We start from the raw sequence: 20,756 nt of genomic DNA on the forward strand, positions 1-20,756 counted from the left end.
TGGCTGGCTCACTATCAGTGGCTTTGCAATTAGACCATATTACATTGTTGTGGATTTTTAGGCTTGTTATAGAATGTCTACATGTATGTGTGAATAAGATGATATGCTAATCATATAAGTGGTTGCAGCTTAGCATTTCAGATAACATTGGCACAGATTGTGAGTTTATAAAGTACTGCTAACTTCAGCTGTTTGGTAAGGTAATGTAATTTTAACGGACTTTCTAGGGCAAATCATTGACGGGAAAGCGACTGACAGGTCTGATGCAGTCATCCTGACACAGTCTGTGCTGGAGAGGCACAGCCAGAGCCAGTTGGAAGGGTGACGGCCCCACCAGGGTTGGGGCACAGACACCGCAGCTGGACTGGACAGGGCTGCTGTGGAGGCTCTCAGACATTGCTCCGAGGACTGCTGCCATACTCGTAATGCAGCACTGGGCCTGATGGGGTGAACGCCCCGAACAGAACCACGGTGGAGAAGAAAACGCTGACAAAAAGAACCTCAGTCAACACACCACTTGGCATCCAGCGTACAATTTAAGCACATCCAGTCTAGAGATGTACTCTTTTCATCACTTAGTTGGCAAACTGATTGTTTGACTGTTTGTCGACTAAGCAGATCAGTTTATATAGTTGTCATTTTGTTTTATATACATATTTTATGGATATTAAAGCAGCAAGATTCTTTGATAAATAGTACATTTAAAAGCTATTTCCCACTTGCAACACATCGACAGTCCTAACATAGCCAGGACCAGCCCTACCTTAGACATATCTGGTTAAATGAAAGCTGACAGAGGCACATCTACAGTACACAGACACAAATCAGATTTACATACTTCTCTGTACTCACAAGGCAGCCAGCAATAAAACGTTAGAGCACATTTATCTTTTTTTTAGATATTTATCCAACTCTTTTTATAGCTTTGAAATTTCTATTATGTCTGTTTCTTATAAAGCACATAACAAGTTAGTTAAACAGTGAACATGCTGTAGTTTTGGCAGTAATCAAGAATACAACATATTATTCCCATATGTTATATTTATTGAGGTCTACAATATTGATTTTTAAAGGTGTGTTTCATGCTTCATTACATTCCAAAATATGGCATAAGGGCTTAATGTAGCATCCTCACTGCTCTGCTGCATGTTTCAACCAAATGTCTTTGTTGAAAACTTGTGTTTTGCAGTGAGATTCATTTTTTCCTGTTGACAATTTGATCCTCCTTCACTCCAAAGGCCCAGTTTTTAAGTTAACAACGCAGTGTTACAAGACAGTAATCTGCTGTATTTGGATCATTTGTTTTGTTGCTCTTTTAGTGCATGAATATCTCATCTTTTGTTCCCTCAAAACAATGAAACCTGTCAATTTTTGTTGACACTATTTATGCCGTGACTCTCCATCCAACAACGTATTTAAATGACATTAGGGGAAAGTGGTGCGTGTGATTGAACCATCATGGATTCGGTCTGAGTCTCTGAAAACCACACACAGACAAGAAAAGTCCTGAACAGGTGCAACACTCCTCAGTAAGCAGACAACAAAGCCCTGAAATGCAACTAGGAACAATGTTTGACCCATGGAGGGGGCTGGACAAATTTGGACAACATTTATTGCCTCTCTGCTTCACTGTGGCTTCAACCTTCTCTGAAAGACAGAACTTTGGAGGTTTTAATCTCACAGCTCCCCCATGAGGCCAGTGACTGCTACAGTGACAGACTACGTGGCTGAATGACTGTATCATATTTGATTTTCTAATAGAATCACTGCAATGCACTGTATAGGTCATATTAACAGCTGATTGTTATCATAAACCAATAACCTCTTGATTATAATGTAGAGAAAGATGCTTAACTCAAGTCGATGCACCAAAAGTTATTCTCAGCACGAACACAATGACACTATGTACAGAGTGCGTTGTAGATGTAAATTGGCTACATTTCATTATCCAAAAAGCACATTTGATTATGGTATGGGCACATTACTATGCATGTAACATATTCAGGGCATTTTGTGCTTTTAGTTTCTCAACCAGCAAGATGACTACTGGCACTCTCTTAGTATATCTTTAAGAGCTTATATATCAATTGAATAAATAAACTCCTAAACTCTTAAACACTCAAGCACCTGCTATCTATTCATGATTACCAAAAAATAAAGACTCTGGACCTGTCTGCTCTTTGCCATTGTGTTATTCATATTTGCTCCTGCACTTCATGAAACAGTGGAAGACAATGGCGTCTCTGGCTTTGATCTTTTCTCTTGTGTCCACTACGTCAAACTCAAAATTAGTGTGCTGGGTGGCTTTATGAATCTTGCTTGAATCAGCCCACTGAGTGGGAACAATAGTATTGACAAGAGTCTGTGCTATCAGCTCTGTACAGAATTTCATTAGTCATTAGTTTGCAGGTATTTTCTCATAAATGATTGTACTGGATGAATTTAGACCTGATTAAAGTACAAAAAGAAGAGCCAATTTATCACCTGAATTATTAGCTTCAAGGATATTTGGAATTTCTGTGGCACATACTTGCAGTTTTTCTTTGCCAAAAAGTTAAATGTGACCCATCTGTTTATCCAGTTCATTGCTTTTATTACCATTCAAGTGGCTCTCTGTGGCAAAGTGATTTTGCACATTTCATAGTAGCCATTTGACAAACTGCTCTCACAATTTGTATTGAATGCTATTGCTATGCTTTTAATGATTTATTAGAATATCAACTATGCTCACTTTAAATATCTTTAATGCTCCAAATCTTTCTACTTTGTAAGTGCAGCTAACAGTGCCCATATATTTCTATAGTAAATATAATATAGAGGTATTCTCTTACTCATACAGACTTACATGTTATTTCTCAAGCTGCACCTGCTGATCAATATCCCTGTGCTGGAGCTTCTCTTTGTTGTCGTGTCCCTATTTAGAGTCTGAGCTACCACTTTTCTCCCAAACTCAAGCTGTGTTTCTCCTCTCAGTCTGCTTACAGAGTCTAAGGGTCACTTCAACCTATCGATTCAGTGCAGGATTCTTCTGCTTATCAGCCATCTTTTCAAGACGGCCTGTGCCTTTTCCTCACAAAAACAGCACAGAGTGATACCATCCATTCTTTATTTTTTTAGAACAATAAAAATAGTTTAACAAACAAAGACTTCTTCATTCTCTCCATTTCGACTTGTATGTACAGCTGAAGATGAAACAAAACGCCCATTTGTGTCCATTTCATCTCCTCTTGGCTCCGTTCCAACCCTGGTCCTCCCTTCCCGCCCCCAGGAGGCTTGACGAGAGAGTATCAGGGCCTATTGCTGTGTCTTTGACGAGGTATACAGGCTATTTGATGATTGGTGATACGTTGATTTTAAGCAGACATAACTGACTTTTGCATGTAGGAGCTTTGCTCCTTTTGTTCGAAACTGCACCACACTAGGCCTGTTTGTATTATGGTAACATTTAGTTGGTTATGATTGATGACACATGCTTTCACTTACTGGTATGACTTTGGAAGATAAAGAGATACAATGACCCATTTTTCTGTGGAAACGCCACATAACAAGAGACGATAATTGAAAAGTCTTAAATCCTCCTCATCCAGAGGAGATAAAACTTCTGTGTGGAGGGTCCCTGAGGGAAGTGAAGAAAGATGATCTGGATGCAGAAGCAAGTCATACCAGACACATAGGATTAATGCTTAGCTTCAAACACGGTGTGGCTTTTACATTGCAGAGATACTGAATCGCATGAAGGACACAGAGTTTTTACACAGCATGTGCAACCTATGGACCTAAAAGGCTTTTTTGATACAGTACTTCAAGCACCTTCTAAATGTCATAAAGCAATTAAACCCTCTAAAGCAATCGACAGAAATGTCACTTGGACTTAGATTTAGTTTTCACTTCTATGTTGATCTGAGGAGAGTTACAGTATGTCTCCCTTGCAAAGACTGTTTTCAAATGTGAGATGAATCTGGTAAGTGTAACACCAAGTTAAATAAGAAAAGTATTATTGCGATATTTTCCTATAGCATGAGAGTGCAGCATACCAAATCTTGATGAGCGATTATAATGGAATCCTCGTGTGGCGTTACTGTCCCTCCATGTCCGCTGAATACAATCACATGAATCAGGGCTGAGTGGCTAAACAATCAACAGCAGAGGAAATGAAAGATGCCTGAGTAGTTCTGGCTATTGTGCACCTGATCAGGACAGAGGTATCAATACAGTCTGAACAATCCCAAGAAGTCATACTAATCAAACTTTGAAGCATTTAAAACCTAGAAATATTACAACAGAGAAAAGATGCAAAAAAAGAGAAAAATTACTGCAACCAATTGGAGCTCAGGAAGGTTGAGGTGACAGAAAGCAGAAAACATTTGCGTCATTATCAGAGTATTAATACAGTAGTCCACAGGTCTGCATGTACAGTATTAGTGGTGGGTTTAAGCACCATCTCTATGGCTGAGGGTCAGGGGGTCACTGGTCCAATCCGGTTGGAGGGTCATGGCTGTCAGAGCTGGTTTCCAGTGCAGAGCGGCAAGCTGGCACAGTGATGAGGATAATGACGTCTTAGTGTCACATCAGATCACGCAGCAGACACAGTCACAGAGCAGAAGAGGGCAGGCTGGGCTGTGGGGGCCCCAAATGCACCCGTTGGGCACAAACAATCCAAAGGCCTGGGCTTTAGTGTTCCCATAGTTCAGTGAAGCTCCAGCACAGTGCAGAAAGGATGAAATGAAGCTGGGTCTGCTCACATTTCAAATGTTTAGAAAGAATCGATACATATCGTCGAGGGAGCAGTTGCTTCAATTAAGTCACATGGCCTGTAGCAGAGGTGGATGTCTATTCATCCATTTCTGTCAGTTACGTTAGGTCCAAACCAGCAGGGAAATGAAGGCTCATTAGTTTTAGAGGGTTAAATGCTTTTCTTCACTAGTAACTCTCACCTTTAGGCCACATGCCAACATGCCAAGTGCTCCTATAAACCACAAACAATATCGGTTAGACAAAAATTTTAATTATAATACATTAATATAATAATAATAATAATAATAATAATAATAATACAACACACATTCCAAAAAAGTTGGGAAGATGTGGAAAATAGAAATAAAAACAGAATGTAATAATTTGCAAATCTCATCAACCCATATTTTATTCACAATAGAACAGTTGCAACATCTGGTGTGTTGTTTGAGAAATGTTAACATTTCATGAAAAATATGAGCTTATTTTGCATTTGATGGCAGCAACACATCTCAAAAAAGTTGGAACAGGGTGATGTTTACTATTGTGTAGCATCCCCTCTTCTTTTAACAACTGCCTGTAAATGTCTGGGAAGTGAGGAGACCAGTGTGTAGAGTTTTAGGTGATGAATGTTGTCCAATTCTTGTGTGATGCAGGATTCTAGCCGCTCTACAGTCCTGGGCCTTTGTTGGTGGATTTTTCATTTTATGATGCACCAAATGTTTTCTATTGGTGAAAGGTCTGGACTGCAGGCTGCCCAGTTCAACACCTGGACTCTTCTTCTGCAAAGCCATGCTGTTGTGATGGATGCAGCATGTGGTTTAGCATTGCCTTACTGAAATATGCAAGACCTTCACTTAAAGAGATGTCTGGATGGGAGCATATGTTGCTCTAAAACCTCCATGTACTTTTCAGCATTGATGGTGTGGTTCCAGATGTGTAAGCTGCACTAATGCATCCCCATACCATCAGAGTTGAAGGTGTTTGAACTGTCCGCTGATAACAAGCAGGATGGTCTCCCTCCTCTTTAGTCAGCAGAACACGGCATCCATGGTTTCAAAAAAATAAAATAAAATTCGTATTTTGATTCATCTGACCACAGAACAGTTTTCCATTTTGCCTCAGACAATTTTAAGTCAGATTCAGGCCAGGGAACACAGCAGCGTTCTGGATCGTGTTCACATATGGCTTCTTTGCATGATACACATATGGAAAGACACCATAAGTCCTCAGTCCATGTAGTGATGACCAGTAGAGAATCCAGCCTGTTTTTAATGCAGTGCTGCCTGGGGGCCCAAAGATCACAAGCATCCAGTTTTGACCTCCGGCCTTGTCCCTTGTGCAGAGATTCCACTTGATTCTTATGAATTTTTGATGATATTACATACTGTAGATGGTGGGATCTTCAAAGTCTTTGCAGTTTTACATTGAAGAACATTTTTCTAAAAATGTTTCACAATTGTTTGGTGCATTTTGTCACAGTTTGGTAAACCTCTGTCCATCTTTACATTCTAGAGGCTCTGAAATGCTCCTTTTATACTCAGTCATGTTACTGAGCTGTTGCCAATTAATCTAATTAGTCGTCAAATGCTCGTCCATTTGTTTTTTACTGGTAGCAATTACATTTCCACCCTTTTGTTGCCCGTGTACCAACTTTTGAGATGTGTTGCTGCAATCAAATTCAAAATTAGTTAATATTTTCTGTGAAAGTGTAAAATTTCAGTTTCAACATCTGATTTGTTGTTTATGTAGTATGTTGTGAATAAAATATGGGTTGATAAGATTTGCAAATCATGTATTCAGTTTTTATTTGTTTTCACATCTTGCTTACTTTTTGGGAATTGGGGTTATAATAATAATTAACCAGTCCACTCTTCCCCATAACATGTGTCCCCCATACGCACCCACCCACACACACTTTATTTAGTGCTAATAGCCTTTCTAGACCCATAGACCAGTGCTATATATAGATTTAGTGTGTCGGTAACATAAATGATCAATTTCTTGATTAGCCGTCATTCTACATTTGGAGAGAAGACAGCATGATTCTTACCTTCAATGTACTTAGTAAACCGTATCATGAACGCTAAAAAGGCTTAAAGGCTTCTTCATCCAAACGTTTCCAGTGGCCTCTGGCAGTTCCTTCATATTTCACAAAAGTGTTAATCCAGAGAAGAAGTGACGTTCATAGTCATATGGACTACTGATTCAAAAACATCAAGTATAGGTCTGCAATCACATTCAATCATGTCCCAGACGTGTCATTTAGGTCTTTCAATTTTTCAGTTGTTCAATTTTTCATTTTTCCAGTGTTTTTTGTTCATAACATTTAGGCTCCTTCTGATCCAGTGAGGGAGGGGGAAAAAAAAAAAAAAAAATACACACTCCAAAAACTCTTTTGCATTGTGACCGAGTCCTTGTTAAGACACGAAGAGACGGTCATTTACTGCCTTCAAAGTAAATATATATATTTATATATATATATATATATATGTATTTTTTTTATATATCAAAAAAATGTGTTCATAAATTATTCAACAATGTTCAGTAGATAAAATACCACTTGCATCTCTGTCCTGAAATCACTTTGTGCTTTCTGCAAGCAAACATTGACAAAGAAGCAGCAGATTTTTGCCAGAGGTTAATCCATATTAAAAATAAAAATAAAAATAAAAAGTTGTCTCTTTAAATCTTAAAAGGTTTTGCTCTATCTATGTCGGTTGGATATTCCATTGCTGTTTGTGGCAGGCTCTTCCAGGTCGTCATCTTCAAAGCCGTGAAAGGTGGAAGTGTCGCTCTCCGAGGTGGTGCCGAACAGCTCCTCGGCTCCGGCAAAAGTCCCATCTTCCTTCTCTTCTCCACAGTCAGCTGGAACACAGACAAGGAAAGGAACAGTCAGTGTTTTAGCATCTATCTTTTAATGTTAGAAGAAAAATGCTTTATATACATGTGAATAAAATAAATATAAAACTCACTTGTGCATTGGCAGGCTGAGCAGGGAGACCCAGATTTACCCGTTTTCTTGTTCGAGCCCTGGCATTTATTACAGTAGTTGCTAGGAATGCTGGTCCTGGTTGGACCCTTTGGTCCTGTCAGGAACAAAATCAGGAAAAGTTTTTAGGGCTAATTGATTGAACCTTGAGAAGACCTGGCCATGTAAAACATATACAGTAGAGGCACAAATGAAATACATTTTTTAGATCCATTTTTAAAGTACCTTCAGCACCTTGCTTTATGTGATATCAACTTTGTGCTTCTGAAAAACTCTTTTAAAATTTGTTTTTTCGATGAACAAAAATAGAATTGAGTGATTAATTTCTTTACACTATAGCTTGACTGGGACTAACAATTTGTCCTGGCTGCTTGCCTGGAAATGCCAAACACAGTCAGCCAGACACCAACTATTCTTGCGCTGCCCCTCAAAATTAAAAAAAAAAAAGCAAAGTCTTGTCAAAACACAACATTTTCACAATATATAGATACTAACGCCAGTCAGGCATCTTACGTTTATGTCTGTCAGTCTGTGGTACAGAGGGGGATCTGGACACCACCGTGCTCCTCTCTCCAGCTCTGTCCTCCTCTGCCAGGTGGGAATGGGTGTAGTGGTAACTTAGTCCTGTACGGTTTCTGTAGCGCTTCACACAAACTGCAACAAACAGGTTGTTCAGACTAGTACTGCTGTACTGGACCTTTTCCATTTCTGATCACTTGTGTTAAACGTAGAGGCCTCGTGCTTTTATTATAACGAGACATTCAAACACCCACCCACAGTGTGAAAAGCTGGCGATACATAGATACATACATATATGTTATGATGCAAGATAAATAAAAATATAAAAATATTAACATGTAGTTAATTGGAGTTTTTTATTGGATCAATTTCATCAATAGTAGGTAAATTTGAAAAAAGTGACATTTAATGGGAATAGCTGTTGCTCCCAAAGGGAAAAACAGTCACCACTTCAGGATCTGATTACAACAGTCAGTCAAATAAAACACAAAACCAGACAACATAATAACTGTGTCTCGGATTCACAGCACCAAGGGCACTTTTCAGCTTCAGAAAAGTAAGATAATATAGGGCCTAAATCAATAATACAGCACTTACAACACTGCCACTATAACATCAATCAAAACTAGTATCTTGAAAAACTACAGTTCAAAGAGACAACAAATCAGGGTACCTGAGGTTGAAGATTTGGAGTTCTGCTTTTGTTTGTATCTGTCTGAAACAGAAAAGACAATGCAAAGAAGAGAAAACATAATAAAGACGAATCACCACAGAAAGCAGACAATCCAATACCCTCCACTTGTTTATTCCCCACATGCTACTTGTATGTAGAGGAACACTCGAGACTACAGGGACACTGTTTCACTTTGTTTCATCTCGAATAATCTGTGGTTATACCGATAAAGTTACAGATTTACCCTGAGTTGATTTGAAACCAATTGACCTGTCAGTATTTTGGGTGCAATTGAGGGATCTATAAGTTTTATATACAGATTAGAATAGAGAATATATATTTCTAGATTCACAGACCTTAGGGTCAGCATATGCAACTCACATTATTAAAAACAACAATGTAGACCTTATCCATATCCTAACCTTATCCCTTAAGTCTTGTCTAACAGAAAAGTTTAATAAATATCCGAATAATCAATAAACTATCCAGAAATTATATAACACTGTAAACTCAGCATTGTAAACAAAGGATATGGAGGTAAAACCTGATGTTCTCTACTTACTGTCACAGACATATGGCTTGTCGTTGTCCAGATCTGTCCTCCTGCGGCCTGATCCTCGACCCTGAGAAAATAAATTGTCCCATAAAGCACATGCAATAAAATCTATGCCCACAGCCTACTGACATATACATACAGCACAAGGGTATAAACTATTTCTACAGCCTTTAGAGTTTCTGATGGCCTTAACATTTGTGAACTGGCAGAAGTCTTGAACCACAAGCAATCTCCCAAGAGAAGAAGGAATCAAGTTTTTCAGACTTTTATAGCACAGGGATAACATAAAAACAGTAAAAGGCATATGGCAGCATGCCTGGAGTTTGCCAAACTGCATTTAAAGGATGCTGAGAGCATGAGGAAAAGAAGACGATCTGGTCTGCAATTAAAGCAATTTAATTAAAGAATGGTGGTGCCAACATGGTGCTGTGGGGGGCTTCTCAGCAGCAGTAGCTGCAGCATTGGGACTGGTTACAACTGAAGGGAAAGAGCCAAATACACAGAGGGCTTTGAAGAATACTTGCTCCCGAGTGTGGTAAACTCTTTAAAGAACCCCTAAGAAACTGGCTAACAGGAGCGATTCTTCTTGATCTTTTAGTGGAGTGCTTGGTAGTGTTCAATGTCTTATTTGTCACTTACTCTTCCTTTGCCCCTGTGTCTCCTCTTGGGAGTGTCCACCTCGTAGTCATCGTCATCATTGAAAGCATCCTCTGCTGCATCTGCCTCCAGAACCCTCTGAAACATAGACCGAGAGGATAGAATACTTCAATACTCAGTCCCAGTTGGATGGGGGAAAAAAAACTCAACAGCACAAAAAAGGAACAAAATCATTTTCAGTTTTTAATATTGATATTGCTGGCAGATACAGCCTTCTTTGAACAGGTATAAATGTCAGTTTGCTAAAAAATGCTTACGTCTTATAATCTTTATTAACTCGGTTCTTTTTGTACGAGCAAGATGAGCTTTCAGCTTTCTGCCTTGAGGGGAGGCTGAAAATGTAAACTTCTTTGTTTATATGCATTAGCGTGTGGCATTTACTTATTACTATAAATATATATAAATGACAGTAAATAGGGGGTCAAAGTTGAAGCAGTCCACTTATTCAAACTGCTTCTCAGTGAGACAGCGGTCAGCTAATGAGACCTGCAGGTCAGCTGGGAAAACTGGCCTGGTTGCCCTGGCAACTATTTGGAGTGCTACATTTGCCAGGGTCCTGAATCATTTTGAATGAAAATTTACATTTTTAAGCATTTAGCTTACGATTTTAACCCGAACAATACATGGAACCAACCTGAATCTCCAACAAGCTCTCCTCATCGTTCTTAGAGCTGTTCCTTTTGTCTAGACCCTCTCCTCGCAGCAGAGCCTCCAGTGTGGTGCTCTGGGTGGGCAAAGTGTCCTTGGACATGAGGCTGCCATCTGTACAAAGACAGACAACATGTGATGAACCATCAAAATAGCAGCTCAGGGTTTTGCAAAAGTATGACAGCACCTATCGATTGTTTACCTGAGGTACAGTAATAAACAGGTAAATCACTCAACTAATTGAACCTGTATCCTGCTAATGATTCCAGAGCTGTACAACCCTCTAGCATGTGTTGCTTTTCATTATGCAATGCAATTTGACAAGATCTATTAACAACACAAGCTCTACCCTGTGTGACCTTTCTATCAGCATATTTCCATTAGGTCTGTTCTGTTCTTTTCCACTTCCACTACACCCAACATGTGGCAAATAGCTGGAACATTTGCTCGTCATTGCAGTAGCTGTCACTTATATTTTGCTTGCAACAGAATGTGTCATCACAACTATTTTCATAGCACTATATCACTGGGGATATAGTGCTATGAAAATAGTTCATAATTTCATTCTTAAAGAATGTATTGTCATGGGTGAGCTCTCAATGATGCCGGTCTATGCAGACATCAGGAATCTCAGAGGTACAATGTTGTCAAGTGGCTTATCGCTTTAACCTGAACACATCATGGAAATATATCCTCCTACAGTTTAAGATCTAAACAAATAGAGTAGGAGGCAAAAGCAGGTTGGACAGACAAAGCAGAGCAAACAAAAGCTTTGACAGTCAGTCAGATACACAAAATCTCTTCTCCACAGAGGTTTATGATCATCCAGCTGTTTTGAGGATGTCTGAAAACAAGACACACTTCAAAACCTCCCCTTTCTTCAGCTACCTAATCAGCCCTTCATGTTAACACTGCTAGACTTTTACTGAATATTAAACAATAAGTGCTGGAGCCATGGAGGACTGCATAGGTACAAAGATTTTAGAATTGGGTCCGAAAAGAATATATAACATGGTTTCTAAAATGGGCCCCTATACCATGCGATGCCAGTCCTTTACCATTGTGTCTGCACACGTTGACTTTCAACTCTCCGCGACGAGACAGACCCCCCACCCCCACCATACCCCCCCACCCCACCACCTCCCTCCCAACCCATGGGAGCTGGGGGCTAAAAATAGAGTCGGCAGCAGCCTGCAGCAAGGAGCTGATTCTGCATGCAGCCCCAGTCTCTAACACGCCATCAGTTAGACAGGCTGAGGCAGAAGGACAGAGTCTCACTGCTGCCCTGTGCTGGCCACCTCTGGCCAGCTGCATGACATGCTCTGTATAGGAGACGCCAGGTTAAATCAGGGTATGTTTCCCCTCTGTTGGGCAATTGTGGAGAGCACATACAATACACTGTTTTTGGAGAAAGTAAGGGACAACAGGGTGGTGGTGGTGGGGTCTTAGTGAGCACCGGCTCAGTGGAAAACAATAGGCCACAATAGGATGTGTTTGGGAAACAAAGGCTTACTTCATATGCTTTCTCTCCATCTTGCATTCTCTTTCCAGGCTCTCACTCTCTTACTATCTCAACGTTATAAACGTTTGTCCTTTCACCATGCAATACAGAAATGAAAACATGCTGAACCTAAAGATTTATTTCACATTTCTAAAAGCCTTTTATAGAAACTACTGCAAAGTGAAAGATCTAACCTAATGTTTCTGTGTGCCATTCTCTCTTTTGTTGTATTCATTCCTTAGGATAGTGTAACATCCCAGTGGGTATGCAAGCTTTGGGAAAAAGAATGGACCAGTTACCTGAGCTGTCCACAGAAACACACGCACACATGGCAAACTACAGAAAGAGATGGAGAGATGAAAGAGGTGCCAGAGAGGATGAGGCAAAACCAATAAACAAGGGAGGTGGTAAGTAGAAAACAAGATCAAGGGAGAATAGAGAGGAGTGAGTAAATGTGTTGAGTGAGCTGTTTCAAGTGGCAGCTCGAGAAGGCCAAACTTCATTCCATAACATTTATTAAATACTGTCTGCCGTGGCCGAACTCTGTCTCACTGCTCCCAGCAGTGGTAAATCTAATTACATGTTCTACTTCTCACAAAACAAGTTTACCAGCCGTGGTGAACACAGCCACATTTCATCCTCTGAAAAATGACTGGCAGCCTGTTCTGCTCCTTGTGCAGGGCCAGAGTGATGTGGAGGAAGAGGATAGCAGACAGGGGGAAAGAAATGGCTGAGTGGGAGAGAGAAGAAAAAATAAAAATAAAAAAACGAGGATGAGGGCGCGATGGGCAGAGGGCTCATGGAGAAGGGGCTGTGGCAGCTTACCGAGCTGGATACCATAGAGGCCCAGACGGGGATCTGTAGCATTGTGAAGCCGTCTTTTCTTCCTCCAGCAGCGGGCAGGATATGTGTACATCTGCCCAGCAGCAACTCCTGTATAAGCACAAATAAAATAAGACAGTTTCAGCCTTTTATCTATGATGATTAGTTCAAGATCTATAGTGTGGCTACTATATTATGAGAAATGAAAGGTTCTTTTACTCAAACACTGCTGAGGGTACTCAAAACACAGTTATTGCTTAAATAATTAGCTGATTGTAAATAATCCAAAACAATGACGTGTATTTGGTGCTATTCTCTCAGTTTCTTTTTGAAATTAATAGTTTCAAAAGGTCCAGACATGTTGAAATAATTTGATTTGTCTATAAAACCTTCCGAAACCACAAAACATTCAATTTATGGTGGTAAAGAAGTAAAGGACGATTTAACAAACTTTGCTTTGCATCATTTACAGTTTCTGAAATCAAATTAATTTTTAAGACACATCAAGTAGAACAAGTTTGAGCTCACCATTCTGAAATGTTATAACCACTGTCTGATAAACCAGAAAAGCAACTAAAAGAGTTTCAGTAATGAGAACCTCTATTGGCAACCTTAGCTTTAGAAATGTAAATGTAAAATTTTACAAGCATAATAAGCCAAAGATATCTAATTTTCAATGAAAAGAATTCTTTGCATGATTATATTTTCCCACCAGGGCTGCGGTGGTGACGCTCCATCCAGATGTAGCAGTTGTTCTGAGCCACACCAGTTTGAGAGTCCAGGAATGGCAGGCGGACGCTGCGTTCAGCACACAGTCGAGCATTGTAGCTGCGGCACTGCTCAATGGCCTCCTTATAGAACTGGTCACCCAACCTGCCCGGGGGGGTGGGGGAGGGGGATGGAATAATTTTAGCAGCAGAGGTCAGTGACACCGAGTGACTTAAACGATGTACTTCAGTCACTGACATTGCAACTGCTTTAAATCTTCGGATACAAAAAGGTGTCTTAAACAATATACTCTCTAGCCTCTTCATTAGGTACACCTGTACAATCTAATGCAATCCAATACAGCAGCTCTACCACAAATTCTATTTTTACAAGGTTATAATTTCTCTGTTTTTACATTGAAACGGTCAGAGACGGGATAATCCAACTATGCGTATATTCTGAGGTCATAGTGGGTGTTGGGGTGGTACTGGAGTTCATATTCGGAGTTGATTTGAATGTTTTGACCACCTATTTAAAAGAATGACGTGGCCAAAAGACACAGCAGAATTATCACCCATTTGCGTTTGAGTATGTAGAAAATTGCTTTAAGCCATTTACCACACTGACAAACCAATGGCAGTCTAAATCCTGTGGTTAAACATATTACTGCTGTGGGCTCTTTGTCTGATCAGACTCTAGATAGGCTCTGGCAATGTTCACTGTGTTATATTATCCCAACAACACTGCTGTACATCTGGGGTCTGATAATAAGTCACCTCTGCAACTAGCATGCAGCAAACTCTCACACTTTAGTTCCACTTTTCTTAGCGCCATTGAGATTCTGGCAGTCCCTCGGGGTTTCAATGTTAATATTCAGAGTGAAATGGGGGGAGGATATTTCACATTCAAGCCCTCAATTGCTGCCACACGCCTGGTATGGTAATTAGCCTACTTAATTAATCTCAGCAGAGTGCCTAGCACAGGGCAGGTTCTAATTTGGCTGTATCAAATATCGAGGTAAATGCTGCAACTCTGAAACCATAGTGAGGTACTTTACGTGTGATTTTCACAGTATGCTGTTTTATCACAGTGCCAGCAGGGCAAGTAGTACTGTAGAAGTTCCCTTCTAATATGAACATCTCCACCTTCGCATAATGAAGTTTATCCATGTTTTCTTAGGTTCAGCTCTTGGAAGACGGCCATTTTGACATGAAGCTAATGAACTGCTGGCTGCGAGTCGAGCCAGGAATGTTAAACTTGTGATGTAAGGAGGTGGAAGGGTGATTTGTCATCTTCTTCCAGATCCTCTGTCCAGCATATGAGCAGTTGTGTATAAAACAGCATCCTATCCTGCACAAAGCCTGCAGCTTTGTGGTTCAGGCAAAGCAAAAGTATGTGAGGCTTCTTGGAAATAGAGGATTCGTGTCAGTGTGATGAAGAAAAGTAAAAAAAAATCACAGGTACAGAGCCAGAACATGGAGAGGTGGAAGGTGTAGGGGAAATGAGAATGAGAAAAATAAAGAATGAGAGGAGGTACAAAGATAACAAACTGATCGTGACTAAGAACTGCAGGATTGTTTGTCCTTTCTCGTGTTAAAGTCATACGACAGCCGCTTTACTGTCATAATAATTACCATAAGTATAATTTACAGGTTGTTCATATAAAGTGCAGAAAATATACATTTCAGTTGTATTGGCATATTTCAAGGCAAATCACACAGGGATTTGCAAATCTATTCACTTTAATAAAAATAACTTCAGTGCACTTCTGCATCTTGTGAAGCCTTGGTCAAAGAACCCTCTCAAAATAGTCATCCCCCCCCCCCGCCCCCCAAGTTTTACACCCTCAACTACATCCTTTAGCATTTTACATTGATGATGGCCTTGATTTTCGGGAAGAGCCAGAAATCAATAGTGGGCAGGTCAGGGTGCAACATATAACAAGTTGATCCCAAAAGCACCAATGAAAAGATGGTCTTGGTGATTCAATGTGCACTTGGAAAGACCTCTCTTCTAATAGGAGGTCCTTTTCTTGGATCATCTTTGGTGCTCAAATGACCAGCTTGGAGCAGTGCAAACCACTTCTGGACAGTTCTGAGTCAGTGTTTGGTCACTAAGATGAGCGTCCAGCTTCAAGCTTTCTGTCTCTGATAAATAGCGATGCAAATGCTACAACATTATGATTTGTTTGTTCATGGAAATTAACTTGGGAGCGAGCACCATGTATACATCTACTGGATATACTGGCCTATAAATATACTAGAGAATATAAGAGGTTCCTGAGAAAAAGAAATATGGGACTCGCTCTTAATTCCATTTCATTAAAGCAAATAATCTTCTAGAACTTCGCTTATAGTCAAAACAGTTCAGCCACAAGCTGAACCGACAAGTTTAGAGGTTTGACATCTCGAGTAAGAGTTTCATCAAGGATTCGATTTTATAATAATGGCTTATAAAATAAAAAGACACACATGTAATAAAATGTATAAATTCCATGCAACAGATTGATATCGTTTGCATATATTAAAATGTATTGTTTCCAACAGCAAATCCCTGTTAAACTAATCTGTGTGCTTCACTGCTATTCCTTGATATTAACACACAGCTCTAACGGGATGCAGTCTGACATATCATTTAACTTGAAGCAGACTAGCTGTAGATGCTCCCTACAAGTTCACTATATGCATGTTTAAATGGTACAAACCATGAAGTGTCATTAACAGACCTGGAGAGGTTGCTGGTCAGCCCTGAGGGAAATGTGCAGGGTTTACGGGAGGGTTGGTGGTAGGAACTAAGAGAACTAATAGGTAATGAAAGTTGTCTGGTGGGTGCTGGTTGTCTGTACAATAACAGGCTCTCTATCCCACTGCCCTGAGCAGCAGGTGCGCTCGCTTAGGTGAGAGATCTTTCTAACACTTGTAATGAGTGATAAGACTCACACATCCAATGACACAGGATGGTAGAGACACTCACACAGTCTCACCACCCGTACTGTATCTCTGCAGCCAAGACTTTTCCCCTCTTGTTTGGTTTGATTTTAACCTAATGGTAAGAGAAAGTAAAGGCAAGTAGTAAATGTCTTACATGCGCTGTTAGTCGTAAACATTTATAACAGTTTACACATTGGCATCCTGTTTCAACTTTAACCTGCTATACTTACAAAGGTTGTGTGCACAGTTTTCCTATGCAGTGAAAATTGTCAACATTTTGGGAGCGTTTACTTTCAGGTTCACATACAAAAAGAAAAATTTAGATTAGCAGTTCACATCTCTGCCTTGCTGCCAGTGCTATTTCAATGAGTCTGTCATGTGGAGCTTTGATAGCACCTCTCCACATTAAGATAAGTTAGAGAGTACATTTCTATTACAATAAATATTGGAAAGATGTTGCACAATACCTTTAATTTTAGTAACAAAAATGCTGGTAACGTAAAAGTGAAAGGGAGTCTGACGTTGTGTGTGTTTCAGGGTTAAAAAGGTGCCTCAGAGGTATGTGCTACACATCCTCAATTATCTTCCAGTTGAGTAGAGAAGGTGTGTGTGCATGAGGCCGAGGAACAAAAGCAAATCTTGTGGCCAGTGGGACCTCCGCTATCAGCATGTTCCTGCCAACGGTTCACTGTGTCACATGCCTGTGTCCGTAATGTGAGCATGTGTCAACACCAATTTTGCATATCTCATGACTGTAGTTTACAGGAGAGTAGTTTAAAGAGGCAAAATGATCTGCACACATGAGAAAACTCCAGAGTGTATATTAAAACGGTCACACAATGAAGAGATCTCACTTTTTTTTTTAAAAAAACACAGTAGGGGGATAAAGGTGATGTAGAAACTCAACTCAAGTCTCTTGTGCACAATTCAGGAGCTTGCTTATATTTGCAGGTGCACTGTTCCTGCACAGGAAGCTACAGCTACCACATAACAAGAGAGGGGGAGGAGGAGAAGGAGGAGGGTTTTATAGAGTGACTGCATCCTCACAACAACCTCTGATTACACCAATCAGAACCACACAGTCTGGGTGAGGGCTGGAGTAAAACCAGACCATACACCTCCACACTGCAGTGCCAATAAACAGCAGGCCTGACTCACTCCAAGTCGACTAAACACCAATGACAAGGCAGCAGACGAATGGGGAAGCATTGTATGATTTGGCAGGAAGATGTATCCAACTCACAGAGAAGTCCAGCTGTGGCTAAAGATTTAATGCATAGCTTTATGAGCTTCTTTATTAATTTATTATTCCTCCATTTTAAATGAGCAGATATTAAAGATTAGTGTCCTCCCACGTTCAAACAAGGGATGAACCTCACACAGACGTGCAGAGGCTTGCATGTTGCAGCTTCATCTGCCACCAGTTCTCAAAAACAAAGTCAAACCAGTGTTTCATTTCCCTAAAGTGAATAATCTTAATATTAAAAAAAGGTCAAACTGGTCCACAGGAGCAGCATCCAATTAGTGTCAAGTTTGACTAATTATAATCTGACAAACGTGTGAAATGAAGTCAGAAACCCAAGACAGGGGCTAATTATAGCAGATTGAAACACTTCATTAAGTACAGCTTATAGCAAGGAGACATTCCACATCAGAATGAGAAAACAAATCTAAGATGAAACAGCAGCTTGGCAACAGACACACACTAAAGCTTATTGAGACACGAAAGAAAAAAATTCTTAAATAATAATTTCTAAATACTAAACAAATACATAGAAAGAGCTACACTGAAATACTTTTTATTTCCACTGAACACTTTAGCATGAATTGCTTCAGCAGAAGGAGGCTGCAATTGTACTGAGCAATTCCATAGTGGTTGAAATTAGTAGGCTACATAAAAGGTGATCTTAAACAGTCTTTTGCTTCCATCACATAATGAGTATGCAGAGGGCCCTCTGCCCTTATGCCCTCTGTGACTGTTCAGCATCCTTATAAACCCCAAAATATAAAATAGGCACAATGGGGTTGCAAATTCTTAAATTGCAATTGAAAACAACTAGTCTTTTGGCCAGTAATCCCTCAAGCTTGACAAAATAATACTTAACAGAAAATGTTAATATTCAACCACCAAAATTATGCATCACCTCATCATGCTATACCCTTCTCCTAAGTGTAGTTACAACAACTAAACAGTACTACCAGCAGTGTGGGTGCTAAGCAAGGTGTTGTGTGGTCCACTATATGCGCTACAGTCGACCCAGGTGCCAGGGTTCCTCTATGGAGGACCAGATGGTTCTCCTGGTTGTGCCTAACACTTCCTGTCGGAGAATCTCTCTGACAGATGGGCCCAGGATCCTGGACCAAGCTAATCTCCAGCACTCCTCCACTTAAAGCCACAGTGGAGTGCCTGCTCTACCTCCACAGCACCAAGGAGGCATGAGGATCACTAGAAACCACAAGCTACAGCTGAAAGCTGATGTCACCTCCAACAGAATGTGCATTTACGCGACACAATAAATTATTATCTAGTTATTAAACAAACAAGACACGGAGCAGCGGGGTAATTGTGTCTAAGTTGGGCTACAGTAACGTCTACCAGTGGAATTGGGGAAACAATACAGAAGAACAAAGGAGAAATGGAAAAAAGGTGGAGCATTTCTTTGAAGTTGAGCGATAAAAACGAGTAGTGCATAGTCTGTATGCGCACACTATTTCAACACTGGATTCAAATCGCTGACACTTTTGTCGATTTCGCCAGCAAGCATGCAAATACAAAATGCCTCCTCCCTTGCTTTACCGGGTCCTGACCACGTCTGCGCTCGGAGGAGCCAAAGTTGACATGTCGACAATTCACACCAACTATAAACGACTTTCGGAATGTCAGATGATATTCCGTCGCTGAGGCTAGCCGAGCACGACGGAAATCGGCTTTTAATTATTCGGTGCCTCGCAAAGGCACGTTGTCGACAGTTTTAAAATAAATTCATAGCCCAGAAAAGACGACACTCTATTGTGTTTGAATGCTAAGCCGTGTGAAGGAAAAGCTCGCCTCATGCAGTCAAAATGCCAGGCAGCAAAACGCACATGTTTTGGACTAAATGTTAAAATTTGGGGGAATAAAAGAACTATACGATGCTACTTTGCAATGCAAGAAGTACACAAAAAAGATTAAGACAGCTTAATTTGCTATATGCACACGACAGGAAATGGCATGCAGGAACAGTCAGTTTTAATATACGAGTTGGCAATAAAGTAAATATTCACAGATTTCTCAATGTCTAAATTACTTACGCTTTTAGTGGATTCTGAATGACAGCCGCCATTTTGCTACAATGTAACGCAATATTAGCGTCTTGCAGTTCTGAGGGAAACCTACGGATAATAACCAATCAGAGAACAGGGTGAATTCGTGGACCAATACATTTGCAGCATACGCAGCCGGGGCGTGGCTTAATGGGGTAAACTGTCAAAATTATTTTAAAGGGTTTTCCCTTGTATTTATATTGTACACAACTGAATTAGAGCACTTTTTAAAGAGACCCTCACATTAGCTTGGATCCATATCAACATAGCAATTATCCTCTTTGGCAAGTCAATGCAAGCACCAAAGAATATCAACATGGAAGCTTGCGTTTAATTATTTATTAAAATAATTATAAATCATTCATCATCATCAATAAGCACCAAGCAAATAATTTTCCCTCACTTCATCTGAAGATGCAGTGCTGTAAAAGAGTGGAAGCAAGACTCCTAATACACAGGCGTTTACACGATCTATTCCTCCCACATATAGTACAGAAAGTGATTTGATATGGGGAGATTTAAACACACAAACACACGTACTAGGCACATGGAGGCAATGTAAGATTATGTTTTTGTATGGGCAGGAACCCATAAAACTTTAATATAATGCTAATATCCACACATCCTTGGTTCAAGTTAGTTTAGCTGTATTCATCATTTCTGCTTGATTTGTAGTGTGTAGCTGAGGAGTGTTGATGATAGCACCCAGCCAC

At 40.2% G+C, this 20,756-nt stretch overlaps 2 protein-coding genes across 11 annotated transcripts in view; one reads left to right on the top strand and one right to left on the bottom strand.

Annotated features, from left to right (window-relative positions):
* The window catches only part of LOC137101590 (regulator of G-protein signaling 6-like), a 38,489-nt gene extending 36,315 nt beyond the window's left edge, over positions 1-2,174 (top strand). For all 6 annotated transcript variants that reach the window (XM_067480206.1, XM_067480207.1, XM_067480201.1 and 3 more), the window contains one exon: positions 228-2,174. In XM_067480206.1, coding sequence (XP_067336307.1) covers positions 228-278 — 51 coding nt within the window. In that variant the 3' untranslated portion in view covers positions 279-2,174. The remainder of the gene's footprint in view (positions 1-227) is intronic.
* A 918-nt stretch (positions 2,175-3,092) lies between these two features.
* Positions 3,093-20,100, bottom strand: LOC137101591 (zinc finger protein DPF3-like). Of its 5 annotated transcripts, XM_067480211.1 has the most exons (12): positions 20,032-20,090; positions 16,784-16,852; positions 13,815-13,975; positions 13,106-13,213; positions 10,766-10,893; positions 10,114-10,209; positions 9,481-9,541; positions 8,919-8,960; positions 8,240-8,380; positions 7,710-7,823; positions 6,788-7,602; positions 3,093-4,966 (listed from the first exon to the last, which is right to left on the bottom strand). In XM_067480211.1, exons 1-11 carry the CDS (start codon positions 20,061-20,063, stop codon positions 7,442-7,444), a joined length of 1,113 nt encoding a protein of 370 aa, XP_067336312.1. In that variant the 5' UTR covers positions 20,064-20,090; the 3' UTR covers positions 3,093-4,966; positions 6,788-7,441. The 5 variants fall into 5 exon arrangements, with proteins under 5 accessions (XP_067336312.1, XP_067336314.1, XP_067336310.1 ...); XM_067480213.1 differs by lacking the exon at positions 16,784-16,852 and having other exon boundaries at positions 20,032-20,100; XM_067480209.1 differs by having other exon boundaries at positions 13,815-16,852; positions 20,032-20,052.
* Positions 20,101-20,756: the final 656 nt, after the last annotated feature.

This window comes from Channa argus, chromosome 16, assembly GCF_033026475.1.
Source record: "Channa argus isolate prfri chromosome 16, Channa argus male v1.0, whole genome shotgun sequence".
NCBI lineage: Eukaryota > Metazoa > Chordata > Actinopteri > Anabantiformes > Channidae > Channa > Channa argus.